Raw genomic sequence first — 19,293 nt, forward strand, 5'->3', positions numbered from 1 at the left:
AGAGGTTTAGTAGTATAGGTGCTAGTTCTTTAATGGTTTGGTAGAATTCTGACATAAATCCATCTGGTGCTGGACTTTTCTTTTTAGGGAGATTTTGTATAGTTGATGCTATTTAAGGACTTGATATAGGCCTGTTCAACATTTCCACTTCATTCTGGCTAAGTCTTGGTAGGTGGCATACTTCCAGGTATTGGTCAATTTCTTTCATATTTTCGTATTTCTGAGAGTAGAGTTTCTTGTAGTATTCGTTAAAGATTTTTTTTTTTTTTTTGTGGTTTTTGGCCGGGGCTGGGTTTGAACCCAGCATATGGGACCCGTGCCCTACTCCTTGAGCCACAGGTGCCACCCTCGTTAAGGATTTTTTGAATTTCTGAGGGGTCTGTTGTTATTTCATCGTTACCATTTCTGATTGATGAAATTAGAGATTTTACTCTTTTTTTCCTGGTTAGGTTGGCCAAAGGTTTATCTATTTTATTGATCTTTTAAAAAAAAACCAACTTTTGGATTTATTGATTGGTTGTATAATTCTGTTGTTTTCAATTTCATTTAGTTCTGCTCTGATTTTGGTTATTTCTTTTCTTCTGCTGGGTTTGGGGTTGGAGTGTTCTTCCTTCTCCAGTTGCTTGAGATGTCCCATTATGTTATAAACTTCCTCTCTTTCCGTTTTCTTGAGGAAGGGTTGCAGTGCTATAAATTTCCCTCTTAGGACTGTCTTTGCAATATCCCAGAGGTTCTGGTAATTTGCATCTTGATTGTTGTTTTGATCCAAAAATTTGGTGATTTCTTTCTTAATCTCATCTATAACCCATCTATCCTTCAACATAAGGTTGTTTAGCTTCCATGTTTTTGTATGGGTATGCAGGTTCCTGTTGTTATAGAGTTCAACTTTTATTCCATGATGGTCTGAGAAGATGAAAGGAATAATTTCTATTTTTTAAAATTTGCTGAGGTAAGATTTGTGGCCTAGGATGTGGTCGATTTTGGAGTATGTTCCGTGGGCTGATGAGAAGAATGTGTATTCAGTTTTGTTGGGATGAAATGTTCTGTAGATGTCTGTTGAGTCCAGATGTTGAATGGTTGAGTTTAAATCTAAAATTTCTTTGCTTAGCTTCTTTTTGGAGGATCTATCCAGCACTGCTAAAGGGGTGTTAAAATCTCCAACTACTATGGAACTGGAGGAAATCGAGTTGCTCATGTCTGTTAGAGTTTCTCTTATAAATTGAGGTGCGTTCTGGTTGGGTGCATAAATATTAATAATTGAGATCTCATCATATTGAATATTATCTTTAACAAATATGAAGCGTCCATCCTTATCCTTCCTTATTCTGGTTGGTTTAAAGCCTATTGCGTCTGTGAACAGGATTGCAACACCTGCTTTTTTCTGCTTTCCATTTGCCTGGAATATAGATGACCATCCCTTCACCTTGAGTCTATTTGTCTTTTAATGTAAGATGCGATTCTCGTATGCAGCAGATATCTGGCTTGAGTTTTTGTATCCAGTCAGCCTGTTTAGAGGACAGTTTAAACCATTCACATTAATTGAGAGTATTGATAAGCCTTTCGAGAGTCTGGTGGACATTTTTAATCCTTTTGCGACTGTGGAAGTTGGAATTTGATCAAAATTTTCTGGGTGGGTTTACTTTTGTGGTGGAGGATTATGCTGGTCTTTATGGAGGATAGGTCTGAGAATATCCTGGAGAGTTGGTTTAGTTATGGCACATTTCTTCAACATGTGAATGTCATTGAAGTATTTAATTTCTCCATCATAAATGAAACTCAGTTTAGCTGGGCACAGGATCCTAGGTTGAAAGTTGGCACCTGTGGCTCAGTGAGTGGGGCACTGGCCCCATATGCCGAGGGTGGTCAGTTCAAACCCAGCCCCGGCCAAACTGCAACAACAAAACAAAAGAAAAAAAAAAAAAAGAAAGTCATTTTGTTTTAGGAGATTAAACGTTGATGACCATCCTCTTCTAGTTTGAAAGGTTTCAGCAGAGAGATCTGCAGTTATTCTAATATTCTTCCCCTTGTAGGTAATGGTTTTCTTTCGTCTGGCAGCTTTCAGAATTTTCTCCTTCATATTAACTTTAGTGAAATTGATTATGATGTGTCTGGGGGATGTCTTATTTGGGTTGAGTCGTGCTGGAGTTCTGAAACTGTCTGCTATCTGAATTTCAGAATCTCTTGGCATGTCTGGAAAGTTCTCCTTCATAATCTCATGGAGAAGAGACTCTGTGCCTTGTGAAGCCATTTCGTTGCTTTTGGGGATCCCTATAAGATGAATATTGGTTTTCTTCAAATTATCCCAGAGTTCTCTGAGAGAGTAATCCATTTTTGCCCTCCATTTCTCTTCCTCTTTGAGAGTTTGGGAGCGTTTGAAAGCTTTGTCTTCAATGTCAGAAATCCTTTCTTCTGCTTGCTCCATTCTGTTACTGAGGGATTGTACTGTGTTTCTCAGATCTTTAAGGGCTGCAACTTCTTGTCTCAATGTGTCAAAATCTTTGGTCATTTGGTCTTTGAATTTGTTGAATTCTTGAGATATCTTTTGGGTTACTGCTTGGAATTCTAATTTGATCTTATTTGCTATCCAGATTCTGAATTCGATTTCTGACATCTCAGCTATTTGTTTGTGCATAGGATCTTGTGCTGTGTCTGCCCCATTGATCCTTGGGGGAGTTAATCTACTCTGATTAATCATATTGCCAGAGTTTTTCTGTTGATTTCACCTCATGATTGTTTTTCACTGTTGCCTCTGGCCGTCCTCAGAGTTGGGGAGGTGTGTCTCCAAGATTAGACCCCAGTGGGATCACTCTGTTGTTGCTGGATCTTTGTAGGGAGTGACCTTGTGTAGTTCCTCTGGGGTGCTCCAGCTAGGGAGTTCTGGTTGTGGAAGCAGCTCTGGCATGTGACATACCCGGATCCTGCAATAGGGTGGGCAGTAGTGCGCACGGTTCTGGGAGTGCCTGGCACCCAGTGACTTTGGCACAGAGGGCTCAAGGCTCCAGCTGTCTCTGGCCAGGAGAAGGATTCTGCGCAGAGGCAGGGAGGGCTCCAGAGGGCATGTGGCTACCAGTATCCCTGGCCAGACGAGCGGGCCAGTGTGGAGGGAGGGAGGATACAGGAGGGAGGACGCAGGGTTAGCGTGGCTCCCGCAGTTTTTGGTCAGGACATGCGGAAGCCCAGCGGGGGCGGGTCGCAGGTCAGGGGTCGTGGCACAGCTTTTATGGAGGTCTGGGTGGCGCCAAGCAGAGGAGTTTGAGGTTGCTATGATTTGTGACACCACGGCACTCTACCCAGGGCAACAGCCTGAGGCTCCAGTTTGCCAAAACCCGTCTCATTCTGCCCCTAAGGCTGCTCAGTCACTAGGTTACTAGCTCCCCCCATCCTTGCTCTGGGACCCTGAGGGCGGAGCTTGCCGGAGCAGTTCTCTCACCATGGCTCCCTGTAGCCCAGCTCAGCAGCTCGGTCTGGGACCCTAGACAATGCCCAAAGTTCTCTGCACTCCTGCTCAAGCTCTCCCCAAGGCAGTTCAACTAAGTGCCAAGTCCAAAAACACCAAAACAGTTCATAGGTAAGGCCTTTCCGGTTTGCAGTCTCCCTGCTGCTTGTACTTACGGTTGCCGGTGGGTTTAGGTCAATCAAACACATGCAACCACTTGCCAGTTTTCCACTGTTTTTGTCCTCTTCTTGGGGTCCAGAAGTCCCTTGCTGACTCCCTGTATCCTCAAAGGGATGATTATAGGCAGATCCTACCAGTCAGAGATGCCTGGAGTCTTATCTCCCCAGACTCACCGTGCCTAGTTCTTATAGCTCTTTTAACTCACAACAGAGTCCCAAGTTTTAAAATCAGCTCTCCTTCCTCCTCTATATAAAAACTTCCATTTCCTTTGTGATTTCAATTGGTTCTCTGAAAGAAAGTCTCATGTTAAAGAATGAGTGGTTTGGGTGGTGCCTGTGGCTCAAAGGGGTAGGGCGGCAGCCCCATATGCCGGAGGTGGCGTGTTCAAACCCAGCCCCGGTCAAAAACTGCAAAAAAAAAAAAAAAAGAGTGGTTTATAACTGTTTAATCCAAGTGACTGTATAAGCTGTAGCATGTCTATAGTGTAGGAAATCTACCTTGGAGCATGAAGACCTTTCTGTTGCCCTTGTCATTATCCAGTTTGTCTATGCTGGGTCTGAGGCAGGAAAAGAAAACATTTGTGGGGCTCCCAATAGTTTCTTCTACTAGACAAAGGAATGATACCTAGGCCGCCACAGGGGCTCTTAGCTAATCCCAGCACTCTGGGAAGCTGTGGTGGAGGATCCCTTGAGCTCAGGAGTATGAGACCAGCCTGAGCAAGAGCAAGACCCTGTCTCTACTAAAAATAGAAAAACCATGGCTCAGTGTCTCTAGCTCAGCGGCTAGGGCGCCAGCCATATACACGGAGGCTGGTGGGTTCAAACCCAGCCCAGGGCTACCAAGCAGGGACAACTGCAACTACAAAAAAACAGGTGGGCCTTGTGGCAGGCAACTCTACTTGGGAGGGTGAGGCAAGAGAATCACTTAATTCCAAGAGTCTGAGGTTGCTGTGAGCTGTGACACCATAGCACTCTACCGAGGGCAACATAGTGAAACTCTGTCTCAAAAAAAAAAAAGAAAGAAAGAAAAGAAAAATCAGCCAGGTGTTTGTGGGTAGGCACCTGTATTCCTGACTACACTGGAGGCTGAGGCAAAAAGACTGCTTGAGCCCAAGAGTTTGAGGTTGCTGTGGGCTATGATGCCACGGCACTCTCGCTTGGGCTACAGAATAACACACTATCTCAAAAAAAAAAAAAGAAGAAGAAGAAGAAGAATGGTACTTTAGATAAGAAAACTGAAGGATGCCCGTAATCCTAGCACTCTGGGATGCCAAGGCCAGTGGATTGCCTAAGCTCACAGGTTTGAGACCAGCCTGAGCCAGAGCGAGACCTCATGTCTAAAAATAACCAAGTGTTGTGGCGGGCACCTGTAGTCCCAGCTTCTCTGGAGGCTGAGGCAGGAGAATCGCTTGAGCCCAGAAGTTTGAAGTTGCTGTGAGCTATGATGCTACAGCACTCTACCAAGGGCGACAAAGTGAGACTCTGTCTCAAAAAATAAATAAATTAATTAATTAATTAAATTAAATTAAAATTAAAAAACAAAACAACAAAAAAATTCAGAATAAAGGATGAAATAAAATACATTTAATATCAAGATCCCAAAGATAATACAATAAACATGTGAATCCATACCTCTGAATGTCGGGGCACTAAATCTAAAACGTCCCTTTTGCTCATGGACCAGTGGAATGTGAGCCCAGGGTCAGCATTGCTAAAGGAGAAAGGGGTCTGGGTACTGGTCACTCCCATGACATAAACTGGCATCTGAAAAAGAAAAGTGCTACTGTGCTATATGCATGTATATCCTGCTCAGTTGGCATCAATAGAATAATGAAGCCACAACAGAGCCATCATACTGACCTCAGTAGCTGTGATAAGTCTAGTCGTAGCTGCAAGGATCCGAATAGCTCTTAGCTGGACAACCTCAATATGTACTTCATCCTGCTCAATAGGGTACAGAGAAAGCTTAGGCTAAGGTTCCTCTTTATAACTAGCTTGCTGTTTTTCCACATTCAGTACAAACTGTTACAACATAGACATTTTATTTATTTATATTTATTTATTTATTTATTTGAGACAGAATCTCAAGTTGTTGCCCTGGGTAGAGTGCCGTGGCGTGGCATGGTAGCTCACAGCAACCTGCAACCTCCAACCTCCAACTCAGGCTCAAGTGATTCTCTTGCCTCAGTTTTTCTATTTTTCTTTCTTTTTTTTTTTGAGACAGAATCTCAGTATGTGGCCCTTGGTAGAGTACAGTGGCATCACAGCTCACAGCAATATCAAACTCTTGGACTTAAGCGATTCTCTTGCCTCAGCCTCCCAAGTAGCTGGGAGTACAGGCACCCGTCACAATGCCCGGCTATACATATATATATATATATATGTTTTTTGGGTTTTTTTTGTAGATATCATTGTTGTTTAGCAGGCTGGGGCCGGGTTCAAATGCGCCAGCTCCGATGTATGTGGCCCTAGCCATTGAACTATGGGTACCCAGTGTTTCTATTTTTAGTAAAATGGGGGTCTTGCGGCTCAGTGCCCATAGCACAAGTGGTTACAATGTCAGCCATATACACTGAGGCTGGGCCCCCTAAACAACAATGACAACTGCAACAAAAAAATAGCTGGGCTGGGCGGCGCCTGTGGCTCAGTGAGTAGGGCGCCAGCAGCATATACCAAGGGTGGTGGGTTCAAACCCGGCCCTGGCCAAATTGCAACAAAAAAATAGCTGGGCATTGTGGCGCGCGCCTGTGGTCCCAGCTACTCAGGAGGCTGAGGCAAGAGAATCACCTAAGCCCAGGAGCTTGAGGTTGCTGTGAGTTGTGACGCCACGGCACTCTACCAAGGGCTATAAAGTGAGGCTCTGTCTCCACACACACACACAAAAATAGCTGGGCATTGGGGTGGGCACCTGTAGTCTCAGCTACTTGGGAAGCTGAAGCAAGAGAATCTCTTAAGCCCAAGAGGTTTTTTTTTCTTTGTTTTGTTTTTCCTGTACATAAAAGGACCCTGATATCAAGGTAGGTAGGGGGATAAGAAGGGATATACCCCTTAGTGTAGAGAGAAAAGGGGATAAGGACAAACCTCAAAAGCAGGGGTAGGAGGGGAACGTCATTAAGGCAGCACAATACTCTGTAAAAAGCTGGAAGAGGAGTCTCCACAGCCTCAGAGATGAAGGCTAAGCCCAAGTGTTTGAGGTTGCTGTGAGCTGTGATGCCACCGGCACTCTACCCAGTGCGACATAAATAAGACTCTGTCTCAAAAAAAAAAAAGATGGGATCTTGCTTTTGTTGAGGCTGATCTGGAACTGGTGAGCTCAAGCAATTCATCCTCCCCTGCCTCCCAGAGTGCTAGGGTTACAGGTGTGAGCCACTGCCCCCAGCTGTTTTCATTTGTTAAAGAATTCTTTAAGGATAAAGGCCATGTCTTACAACAAAGCCAAGCACTCTGTGGGTTTTTCACTAGAGATTATATATTTTTCATGCCTGGTTTAGAGAATACCAGGTGAGGGGGAATAAAAGAGTTTTCCTGGGCTGCTGACACCCACTCTTCCCACCTCCTCCCCAGCCCTTCATACCTCCAATATGGCTACCAGATAGAAGAGTAGGAGCTGAGAGGAGCAGAGAACCCATACCTGGGAAAAGACAATGACCTTGCCAGTGTCTTCATTTACTGTCTGGATGGTGCCATGGACCACAGCTGTGCCAACCACCTTCCCTGTAATTTGTCCCCTCCTATCAACAACAGCCACGGTCTGATTACTGATGGAGAAGTGAATGACAGACTGGGGCTGTGGGCCACCTTCAGACGTTACCTGGAATTTAAACATACTATTGAATGCCTGGGGAAGAAGCCACAGCTCTTTTCCCAACATTTTGTCCAAGCAATTTGACTTCTTCCCCAACTTGGCTTCATCTTCTCCCACTTCCCAAATAGCATATCCCATATAAACTCAAATTCAGAAGATGTGGAAGTGCTGCAAAAGACCTATGGAATTCCAACAATTAGTTTATGTGAGATATATAATGGGTCAAGGAAAATACTAATTTTCTTTTTTTTTCTTTTTTTACGTCAGACAGGTAATGTATCAACATCCTAACAAGGTTTGCTCATGCCTGTGAAAACACAGTTGATAGCTTGTGAAATACAAAAGGATCTATCAATAATTTTCTTTATCAGATACAGTTGCACTTGGCTAAGAGTAGCAAAAGGAAGCGTGGGGGGAAAAGGGAGAGAGAGAGAAAGAGGTAAGGAGAAGAGGTAAATCTTATTATTCTGCCTTTAAGATCACCTGCATCATGTTAGTTGGAATTAGCGTCATTTTGTCTGGAACAAGTCTGAATGGAGGAAACACCTTAAGGAGAAAATCAAAAGGACAATAGTGACTAACTAGAGTCAATTTCATAATAAATGATCATGATCTTATTCTAAATAAAACAGTCTGATTATGATGTACAAAGAAGTTAAACATAAGGATATGTATTTTAATTTTATTTATGTATAAAACTTTTGTTAATAGCAAAAAAGGCTCAGTGTCTGTAGCACAGTGGTTATGGCGCCAGCCACATTGACCAAGGGTGGCGGGTTCGAACCCAGCTGGGCCAGTTAAACAACAATTACAACTGCAACAAAAAATAGCTGGGCGTTGTGGCTGGTGCCTATAGTCCCAGCTACTTGGGAGGCTGAGGCAAGAGAATCACTTAAGCACAAGAGTTTGAGATTGCTGTGAGCTGTGATGTCCGAGTGACATAGTGAGACTCTGTCTCAAACAAAAACAAAAGAAAAGAAATAATATATTAAATAAAAGTAGAGAGAAGACTTTGTTTTTCTTTCTCTCCTCCCTTCCTTCCTCCCTCCCTCCTTTCCTTCTTTGTAGAGACAAAGTCTCACTTTATTGCCCTTGGTAGAGTACCATGGTGTCACAGCTCACAGCAACTTCCAACTCCTGGGCGTAGGCGATTTTCTTGCTTCAGCCTCCCGAGTAGCTGGGACTACAGGCCACAATGGCCAGCTATTTTTTTTGTTGCAGCTTGGCTGGGGCCGGGTTTGAACCCGCCACCCTCTGTTTATGGGACTGACGCCCTACCCACTGAGCCACAGGTACCACCTTTTTTTTTTTTTAGAGATGGAATCTCACTTTATCACCCTTAGTAGAATGCTGTGGTGTCACAGCTCACAGCAACCTCCAATTCCTGGGGCAGTTCTCTTACCTTAGCGGCACCTGTGGCTCAGTGGATAGGGTGCCAGCACCATATACCAAGAGTGGTGGGTTTGAACCTGGCCCTGGGCAAACACCTTTCTTTCTTCGAGACAGAGTCTCATTTTGTTGCCTTTGGTAGAATGCCATGGCCTCATAGTTTATAGCAACCTTAAACTCTTGGGATCAAGCCATCTTCTTGCCTCCCCAGTAGCTGGGACTACAGGCAATTTTTCAAGATGGAGTCTCATTCTGGTTCAGGCTGGCCTTGAACTCCCAAGCTCAGGGAATCCACTGCCTTGGCCTCCCAGAGTGTCAGGGTTACAGGCATGAACTACCACGCCCAAACTGCAAATTAGCTGTTAGTGATATAAGGAAATACTTTTGATATAAGATGAAGATTAAAAAGGCATGTTTGTTGGGAGGCACCTGTGCCTCAAAGGAGTAGGGCGCCGGCCCCATATGCCAAAGGTGGCGGGTTCAAACCCAGGCCCGGCCAGAAACTGCAAAAAAAAAAAAAAAAAAAGAAAAAGAAAAGAAAAAAAGGCATGTTTATTGAAACATGAATTTAATTCATGTTAAATAAGCATGGGGGTGGGGAAGAATGTGAAGGAAATATATTGAAATCCTTTTTTTGTGCTGTCCAAGTCAAATTTTTGTCTCTTTCCCCCCACCCCCAGAGGTAAGGTCTGGCTTTGTTCCTTGCGCTTGGGCTAGAATGTTGTTGCCTGAGCTACAGTGACACAGCATCATCATAGTTCACTGCAACCTCAAACTTCTAGCCTCAAGTCATCCTCTCACCTTGGCCTCCCAAATGCCAGGATTACAGGTGTGAGCCACTGCACCTGGCCCTTTTTGTTTTGTTTTAGAGATGGGATCTATGTTGCCCAGGCTGGTTCAAACTCATGGCCTCAAGCAATCTTCCTGCCTTAGCCTCCTGAGTAGCTGCAATTATAGATGTGAGTCACTGAGCCTGGCTTAGTCAAGTGATTTTAACTTGTGCAAATTAAACAGAAAAAGACAAATGATGATAAGTAAGATGAATGACAAATTTTAGATGAGATAATTTCCTTACTTCAATTTGTCGAGGAACTGATGTGTATCTTCTCCCCATCTTGTCCCTGGCAATAGCTACAAGTGTGGTTTGCCCAATAGTGACAGCTCGAAGGATGTAGTTTTCAGAATATTTGTCCTGTTCCTCTATTAGCCTGCAAAAACCCATATGTTTTTAGGTGAGAAAGATTTGGTTTTGAGAGTGGCCAGTGCTTAACATTTTCTGCTTATTCTAACTCTGATTATACGGAACTGCCAGAAAATACATTTCCAGAGTCAAGACAAATTTCATGGCAATGGTAGAATGCTCCTGAAGGGCAAAAATTTATTCTTAGGTTTCAAAGGAATAAAGGCAATATAAAAATGGACTGGAAAAATTGCAAATAGTAAATTATCTTGAAATGCCTGAATTTCTCCTTTCTTAGAGGGAAATACCACCAGTACCTCTTCTTTCTAAACATATTTTTCAAGGTCCTCTTGCCTGAAAAACCCAAAGGATATAATTCAAGAAGAAGTTTCAGAAAATGGATTTTTTTTTTTTTTTTTTTTTTTGGGACAGAGCCTCAAGCTGTCGCCCTGGGTAGAGTGCCATGGCATCACAACTCACAGCAACCTCCAACTTCTGGACCCAGGCGATTCTCCTGCCTCCGCCTCCCAAGTAGCTGGGCGCCCGCCACAATACCTGGCTATGTTTTGGTTGCAGCCATCATTGTTGTTTGGTGGGCCCAGGCTGGATTCAAACCCGCCAGCTCAGGTGTATGGGGTTGGCGCCTTAGCTGTTTGAGCCACAGGTGCCCAGCCAGAAAATGGAAAAGTTAATGATGCACATGACATCTGAGCACCTCAAATGTGTATTTTTTTTTGAAGAGGTGCTCACATAACCCAGGCTAGAGTGCAGTGGTTATATACAAGCATGATGACAGCACACTATAGCCTCCTACTTCTTATTTTTCTTCTTCTTCTTCTTTTTTTTTAAAGATCGAAGTGAATTGCAAATTCAATTGAATTGAATGCAAATTCACTTCAATCTTTTTTTTTTTTTTTTTTTGTAGAGACAGAGTCTCACTTTATGGCCCCCGGTAGAGTGCTATGGCCTCACACAGCTCACAGCAACCTCCAACTCCTGGGCTGAAGCGATTCTCTTGCCTCAGCCTCCCGAGTAGCTGGGACTTTTTGGTTGCAGTTCAGCCGGGGCTGGGTTTGAACCCGCCACCCTCGGTATATGGGGCTGGCGCCTTACCGACTGAGCCACAGGCGCAGCCCTTCTTCTTTTTTTTTAAGAGACATGATCTCTCTGTCACAATCTGGAGTGCAGTGGCATGATCATAGCTCACTGCAGACTTGAATCCTGGGCACAAGTGATCTTTTTGCCTCAGCCTTCTGAGTAGCTAGGACTACAGGCATGTACCACTGTGCATCTGGTATTTTGTAGAGAGCTGACTATGGAAAGAGAGTACAGGCTGAAGAGCACCTTAACAAAAAAGGAAAGGAGATGATCTAAAATAACCTAAGGGAAAGCTGACCAGGCTGTCAAGGAGGAAGAGCCTCATGGTGTTAAATATAGAGAAAAAGAAGTCTTGGAAGAATCACTCACGTTAGGGTGACAATGGCAGAAGCCAGCTGTAGCTTGAGCCCCATGTTTCTGAAGTATTTATTTTGGAATGGACGTTTGGAAGAGCCAAGAACCCGCACAGTCACTAATACAGTTTTGCTGATCTCAACCTAGTAGTTAAAAAAAAGAATAAAAAGATAGATTTCTTTTTTTTTTTTGTAGAGACAGAGTCTCACTTTATGGCCCTCGGTAGAGTGCCGTGGCCTCACACAGCTCACAGCAACCTCCAACTCCTGGGTTTAAGCGATTCTCTTGCCTCAGCCTCCCGAGTAGCTGGGACTACAGGCGCCCACCACAATGCCCGGCTATAAAAAGATAGATTTTAGTAGAGGTGTCTCATTCACCAAAGACAGACTAACTCTTAGAGGGGAGCAAACATTTTTGTTCAAGCTAAATGCTCCTGGTTAGAATTTAATCACATAAACTTAATCTGTGTACATTATTTTAAGTTGTTTTTTTCATCAAAATACTTTTATTTTAGACTACCAAATTTTAAAAATTATACAAAAGTATATTCATACATTGAAATTAATCTGCACATCTAAGTCGTTCTTTAGTTCTATTTATCTTCATCTGTTTAATGTTGGAATGTAGTTGTTCAAGGGCAAGTATTTCCACTTACATTTCCAAGGTCCTTATATACACACACAGTAGCTGAGCAGAGACTGTATTAAGTGGTGCAGGGGAAGGAGAATGAGGGTTGCTTCATTTCTGAGATAAAGCAAACATCTCTTACCTTATCAATAAGATCAAGCTCCAGCTCTTGTATGTCTGACACGCTGAGATGGGCCGTTGCTGGACCCAAGAAAGCCAAACAAAGATCATATACTTCCAAAGTGAGAAATCCAGGATGTACTGGAACTAACTAGAAAAAGAGGCAGCTAAGTAAAGAGGCAAATGTACTCCAAGTATAATCATACCAACCATTTCACTAAAGCAGAAAATATATCTTACTTTCTTTGAGATGGATTCTCTCCGAGGTCAGGTTTACATGGTCACATATTTCAGGATAGCACAATAGGTGCCATTAATGTGATTTTTTTTTTTTTTTAAGACAGTCTCATTTTATCACCCTCGGTAGAGTGCGGTGCAGTCACAGCTCACAGCAACATCCAACTCCTGGGCTTAAGTGATTCTCTTGCATCAGCCTCCCACGTAGCTGGGACTACAGGTGCCTGCCACAATGCCTGGCTGTTTTTTGTTGCAGTTTGGCTGGGGTCAGTTCGAACCCGCCACTCTCAGTATATGGGGCCGTTGCCCTACCCACTGAGCACAGGCACGCCCACCCTTAATGTGATTTTCAGATCATGGCGAAATATGTACTTTAACAGAATTTAAGTTACTGATAAAGAGTAGAATTTAATATGATTGCATTCAAGCAGAATCCAACATATGTATCTCCTTGGTTAATTATGAATAGGGAAAAGATTTCATGAAGAAAACCACATCCATATATGCTGCAACTGCTGAAGGGGAGAAAGCACTGGGCCAGCTAATGGTTCTCCCTGAGCCATGGCTCTCACCCAGCAGCACACTTCTCATTTGTGCTGTCTGCACCTAGTACTTCAGTTTCCCTTTTTTTCCCCCTTCCCCTCTATCCCTTCCTTCTTTCTCTCTCTCTTTCTTTCTTCAGAGACAGGATTTCACTCTGCCACGTGGGCTGTAGTTCAGTGGCATGATCATAGCACAGTGTATCCTCCAATTCCTGGGCTTGAGTGATCCTCTTACCTCAACTTCCTGAGGAGCTAGAGGCCAGTATTCTTGGCTAATTTTGTAAAAAAATTTGTGTAGTAAGATGGGGCCTCACTATGTTGCCTAGGCTGTTCTCAAACTCCTGGCCTCAAGCAATCTTCCTGCATCAGTCTCCCAAAGTGCTGGGATTACAAGCATGACCCACTGCACCTGGCTCAATCTTCCTTTTCTTTGAGACAGAATCTCACTCTGTTGCCGAGGATAGAGTGCTGTGATATCATAGCTCACAGCAAGCTCAAATTCTTGGGCTCAAGTCATCCTCCTGCCTCATCCTTCTGAGTAGCCGGAACTATAGGTGCCCACCCCAACACCTGGCTAATTGTTCTATTTTTAGTAGAGATGGGTTCTCACTCTTCTTGCTCAGGGTGGTCTTAAACTCCTGAGCTCAAGCAATCCACCTGCCTCGGCCTTCCAGAGTGCTAGGATTATAGGCATGAGCCACCTCGACCAGCTTCAGTCTTCCTTTTCTAAAAAGAAATATTATGACTAAAGTAAGTTAAATTCTTTTGAGGTCTGAGAAGGAAAGGAAATATATATATGAATTAATATATTATATTTGGCTCAGCACCCACAGTATAGTGGTTACGGTGCCAGCCACATGCACCAAGGCTGGTGGGTTCGAACACAGCCTGGGCCAGCTAAACAACAATGACAACTGCAACAAAAAATAGCCAGGCGTTGTGCAGGTGTCTGTAGTCCCAGCTACTTGGGAGGCTGAGGCAAGAGAATCGCTTAAGCCTAAGAGTTTGAGGTTGGTGTGAGCTGTGATGTGACAGCACTCTATGGTGGGTGACATAGTGAGACTCTGTCTCAAAAAAAAAAAGATACATTTATTACTATAAGTTAACTAAGAAGAAATCCTTTGTCATACTGAGTAAAGAGTCATCTTAATATTTTTACTTAGCTAAAAATACCACATTGTCAGGTTATAAAATCAATGGTACAATTAAATATCTACACAGTTAATAGTTGTTTTTTTTTTTTTTTTTTTTTTTGAGACAGAGCCTCAAACTGTCGCCCTGGGTAGAGTGCTGTGGCATCACAACTCATAGCAACCTCCAACTCCTGGGCTTAAGCGATTCTCTTGCCTCAGCCTCCCAAGTAGCTGGGACTACAGGCCCCCGACACAACACCCAGCTTTTTTTTGGTTGCAGCCATCATTGTTGTTTGGTGGCCTGGACTGGATTCGAACCTGCCAGCTCAGGTGTATGTGGCTGGCGCCTTAGCCACTTGAGCCACAGGCGCCAAGCCATAGCTAATGTTTTGAAATGTATAAAAATGAACTCCTTTTAATGGAAATCTTGTATTTACATATCTCCAATGCTCTCTCAGTACAACTAGAAGAAAGAAACTACCCACTATTGTAACTCCTCACTTTTGGTTGAAAAATCTATATAGGTTAAAGAAAGAAAGAGAAGCAAATGTTACTTTTGTAACAAATTTTAGATGCTCAATGGAATTTTCCAAAACATTCTCCTAAGAATGAGCTTTGCTCCTAGACCATCAATCAATATTTCTGCAACTCACCTGGATAGCACTTTCTGCTTCCATGTAAATGATGGTAACAATATCCTGCTCACTGCTATTGACTAAAAAATAACCAGATCCTTCCACAAGGCTAAATGTTTCCTAGAAAAATCATACAGATAATATTCTGTTTCCTTCAATTTATAAATAACTTAAAGGAAAGAATAATATGAGATAAAAATTAAGGTCAATGGACAAAAGACAAAATATCATGATCAAAGTACAACACTGAAGGGTAATACAGCTAATTCTTATTATATTAGTATTATATACATGCATAAGTGATTTTCTTTTTTCTTTATTCTTTTTTTTTTGAGACAGATGCTCACTTTGTCGCCCCTGGTAGAGTGCCATGGCACATAGCTAATAGCAACCTCTGACTCCTAGGTTCAAGTGATCCTCTTGACTTGGCCTCCCAAGTAGCTGGGACTACAGTGCCCACAACACTGGGCTATTTTTAGAGCTGGGGGGCTCTTGCTCTAGCTCAGGTTGGTCTCAAACTTGTTAGCTCAGGTGATTCACCTGCCTTGGTTTCCCAGAGTGCTAGGATTATAAGCATGAGTCACTGTGCCCTGCCCATGTATCAGTGTTTTTCAATACACAAGTGAGGTTTGTTTTTTTTTGCCATTTTGGCTGGGGTAACGTTTGAACTCACCACCTCCTGTATATGGGGCTGGCGCCCTACTCCTTTGAGCCACAGGTGCCGCCCGTGTTTTTTTTTTTATTATTGTACTATTAATTTTTTATCTTATTACTTATTTATTTTTAAAGACAAGTCTCACTTTATCACCCTCAGTAGAGTGCCATGGTGTCACAGCTCACAGCAACCTCCAACTCCTGGGCTTATGTGATTCTCTTGCCTCAGCCTCCTGAGCAATTGGGACTACAGGCGCCAAGCACAATGCCAGGCCATTTTTTTGTTGCAGTTTGGCTGAGGCTGGGTTTGAACCCACCACCTTTGGTATACGGGGCTAGTGCCTTACCCACTGAGCCACAGGCGCTGCTCTATTTATTTTTTTGATACTGAGTTTCACTTTGCCACCGTGGGTAGAGTGCCCTGGCGTCGCAGCTCATAGCAACCTCAAACTCTTGGGCCGAAGTGATCCTCTTGCTTCAACTTCCCGAGTAGCTTGGACTACAGGTGGCCACCACAACACACAGCTATTGTGTGTTTTTTTCTTTTTCTTTTTTTTTTTTTTGAGACAGAGTTTCACTGTATCGCCCTCGGTAGAGTGCTGTGCTGTCATAGCTTACAGCAACCTCATACGCTTGGGCTCAATTCTCTTGCCTCAGCCTCCCTAATAGCTGGGACAACAGGCACCTGCCACAACACCTGGCTATTTGTTTCAGAAACAGGGTCTTGCTTTGGCTCAGGCTGGTCTCGACCTCCTGATCTCAAGCAATCCACCTGCCTTGGCCTCCCAAATGCTGGGATTACGAGTGTGAGCCACCTCGCCTGGCCTAACACACAGCTATTTTTAGAGATGGGTCTCACTCTGGTTCAGGCTGGTCTCAAATTCCTGAGCTCAAGCAATCTACCTGCCATGGTGTCCCAGAGTGCTAGGATTACAGGCACGAGCCACCTTGCCCAGCCTCCTATTACTTTTTTAAAATTTCAGTTAATGTGGGGTATTTGTAAGGTTAAAGTCTAATTTGTAGGTGTGTCCCACACTCAGGTAGTTTGTTATATGCCCCACAATGAACCCACTAGTGGGAATTTACCCAACCCTTCCCCTCTCCCTTGTACTGTTTTATTTATTTATTTGAGACAGAGTCACACTTTGTTGCCCATGGTAGAGTGCTATGGCATCATAGCTCACAGCAACTTCAAACTCCCGGGCTCATGTGATCTTCTTGCCTCAGTCTCCCAAGTAGCTGAGACTACAGGTGTCCACCACAACGCCCAGCTATTTTTAGAGATGAGGTCTTGCTCTGGGTCAGGCTGGTCTCCAACCTCTGAGCTCAGGTGATCCACCTGCTTCGACCTCCCAAAGTGCTGGGATTACAGGCTTGACCCACCATGCCCGGCCCATACTGTCAGTGTTAATAGCCTCCTCTCCGATATGCTTCCATATAACTGGAATTGTACAGCTTCTACCTTAACATCAGGGTGGTTATAGATGGTGGCATTCTCAGGAAGTACAGTCACATCATCCACCAGGAGCAGCTCCACAGCTGCAGATCTGGGCAAGTTGGAAATTTCCTAGAAATGTAATAAAAACTATAAAGGTAAATATAAATTTCTAATTCCTCAGGTCCTGAGAGAAGAGTTCAATACTCTCTCAGGTGCCAGAAATGAGAGTCACAGACATGGGGGCCGGGCATGGTGGCTCACGCCTATAATCCTAGCACTCTGGGAGGCTGAGGCAGGTGGATTACTTGAGCTCATAGGTTCGAGACCAGCCTGAGCCAGAGTGAGACCTTGTCTCTAAAAATAGCCCAGCATTGTACATAGCTGGCACCTGTAGTCCCAGCTTCTCAGGAGGTTGAGGCAAGAGAATCACTGAAGCCCAAGATTTTGAGGTTGCTGAAACTCATGACACTCTACTGAGGGTGACAAAGTGAGGCTCTGTCTCAAAACAAAAACAAAAAGAAAAATAAAACAAAACAAACAAACAAAAAGAGTCACAGAGATGCACAGTTCTGAGATATATATCAGCTGTAAACAGCTTCTTGTCTTTTTCTTTTTTTTTTTGGAGACAGAGTCTCACTTTATCGCCCACGGTAGAGTGCGGTGGCATCACACAGCTCACAGCAACCTCCAGCTTTTGGGCTTAGGGGATTCTCTTGCCTCAGCCTCCCGAGTAGCTGGGACTACTAGCACCAGCCACAACACCAGGCTATTTTTTTGTTGCAGTTTGGCTGGGGCCGGGTTTGAACCTACCACCCTTTGTATATGGATGGGGCCAGCACCCTACTCACTGAGCCACAGGCACTACCCAGCTTCTTGTCTTTTTTTTTTTTTTTTTGAGACAAGAGTCTCACTTAGCTGTTCTCGGTAGAGTGCCGTGGTGTCATCATACACAGCTCACAGCAACATCAAACTCCTGGGCTCAGGTGATTCTCCTGCCTCAGCCTCCCAAGTACCTGATGCCCTCCACAACACCCTGCTAATTTTTGTATTTTTAGTAGAAACAGGGTCTTGCTCTTGCTCAGGCTGGTCTTGAACTCCTGAGCTCAAGTAATCCATCTGCCTCAGCTCCCAGAGTGCTAGGATTATAGGCATGAGCCACCGCACTGGGTCCAGTTATAAATAACTTTCAAAGGAAGTCTTAAATTCTTTTTTTTGTAGAGACAGAGTCTCACTTTACTGCCCTTGGTAGAGTGCTGTGGCGTCACACAGCTCACAGCAACCTCCAGCTCTTGGGCTTATGTGATTCTCTTGCCTCAGCCTCCCGAGCAGCTGGGACTACAGGTGCTCACCACAACGCCCAGCTATTTTTTTGTTGTTGCAGTTTGGCCAGGGCTGGGTTTGAACTCACCACCCTCGGCATATGGGGCCAGTGCCCTACTCACTGAGCCATAGGTGCTGCCTTAAATTCTTAATTATTTAATTTGTTTCTTATATCACAATTTCCACTCACCTTGGGGCTTTTCTTCTCTAAATAGCCCACAAAATTGACTCCAATTAGTACGGTCCCTTTTATTTGATGTACTTTAAGGACCTGATGACCTGGAAACATGCAGAAAAATACTCTATGAGAAACAATATCATGTAGTATATAAAAGTGTCTTGAGAAAGCCAAATTATGCCCCAATTTTTCCAAACAGTGTTATATCACAGAGAAGAAAAACACTTGTCTGGGCGTGGTGGCTCATGCCTGTAGTCCCAGCACTGTGGGAGGCCGAGGCGGGTGGATTGCCTGAGCTTGGAGGTTCGAGACCAGTATAAGCAGGAGTGAGCCAGAGTGAAACCCCGTCTCTAGCAAGACCAAAAAAAGCTGGGTGTTGTGGCGGGCATCTGTAATCCCAGCTACTTGGGAGGCAAAGGGAAAGAGAATCGCCAAAGGAAGAACAGAAAAAAAAGAAAAGAAAAAAACCCCTTCAATCGAAGAAGAATGAACAAGCAAGCTGAAATTAAAAGCAAAAAAAAAAACAAACAACAACAACAACAAAAAAAAAACACTAACTGGGGAGGTACACAAGAAATAGAAAACTGAGTTTTTATACTGATCCTGTCATGATATTCCTATATGACTCTGAGCTACTGCTTTTATCTCTCAGTTCCTTCCTTAAATAAAAGATCAGGCCAGGAAAAATCTAAAATTCTTTTCAGCTTTGAAGGTCTATGAGTCCAAAAATAGCCTGACAATAGTATACAGGGAAATTTTTCCTGGATTTTCAAATGGAAATGAGGGCCAGGTGCAGCGGCTCACACCTCTAGTCCTAGCACTCTGGGAGGCTGAGGCAGGTGGATTGTCTGAGCTCACAGGTTCAAGACTAGCCTAAGCAAAAGTGAGACCCTCCCTGTCTCTACTAAAAATAGAAAAACTGAGGCAAGAGAATCGCTTGAGCCCAAGAATTGGAGGTTGCTGTGAGC

At 43.8% G+C, this 19,293-nt stretch overlaps 1 protein-coding gene across 2 annotated transcripts in view; it reads right to left on the reverse strand.

Moving 5' to 3' along the window:
* Positions 1 to 19,293, reverse strand: part of NUP210L (nucleoporin 210 like) — a 144,213-nt gene that overhangs the window by 55,902 nt on the left and 69,018 nt on the right. For both annotated transcript variants that reach the window (XM_053592512.1, XM_053592511.1), the window contains exons 17-26: positions 18,338 to 18,426; positions 16,852 to 16,956; positions 14,754 to 14,855; positions 12,211 to 12,339; positions 11,457 to 11,584; positions 9,885 to 10,017; positions 7,904 to 7,966; positions 7,247 to 7,426; positions 5,476 to 5,556; positions 5,248 to 5,379 (exon numbers count right to left, since the gene is read on the reverse strand). In XM_053592512.1, the coding sequence (XP_053448487.1) occupies positions 5,248 to 5,379; positions 5,476 to 5,556; positions 7,247 to 7,426; positions 7,904 to 7,966; positions 9,885 to 10,017; positions 11,457 to 11,584; positions 12,211 to 12,339; positions 14,754 to 14,855; positions 16,852 to 16,956; positions 18,338 to 18,426 (1,142 nt within the window). The remainder of the gene's footprint in view (positions 1 to 5,247; positions 5,380 to 5,475; positions 5,557 to 7,246; positions 7,427 to 7,903; positions 7,967 to 9,884; positions 10,018 to 11,456; positions 11,585 to 12,210; positions 12,340 to 14,753; positions 14,856 to 16,851; positions 16,957 to 18,337; positions 18,427 to 19,293) is intronic.

This window comes from Nycticebus coucang, chromosome 5, assembly GCF_027406575.1.
Source record: "Nycticebus coucang isolate mNycCou1 chromosome 5, mNycCou1.pri, whole genome shotgun sequence".
NCBI classification, from domain to species: domain Eukaryota; kingdom Metazoa; phylum Chordata; class Mammalia; order Primates; family Lorisidae; genus Nycticebus; species Nycticebus coucang.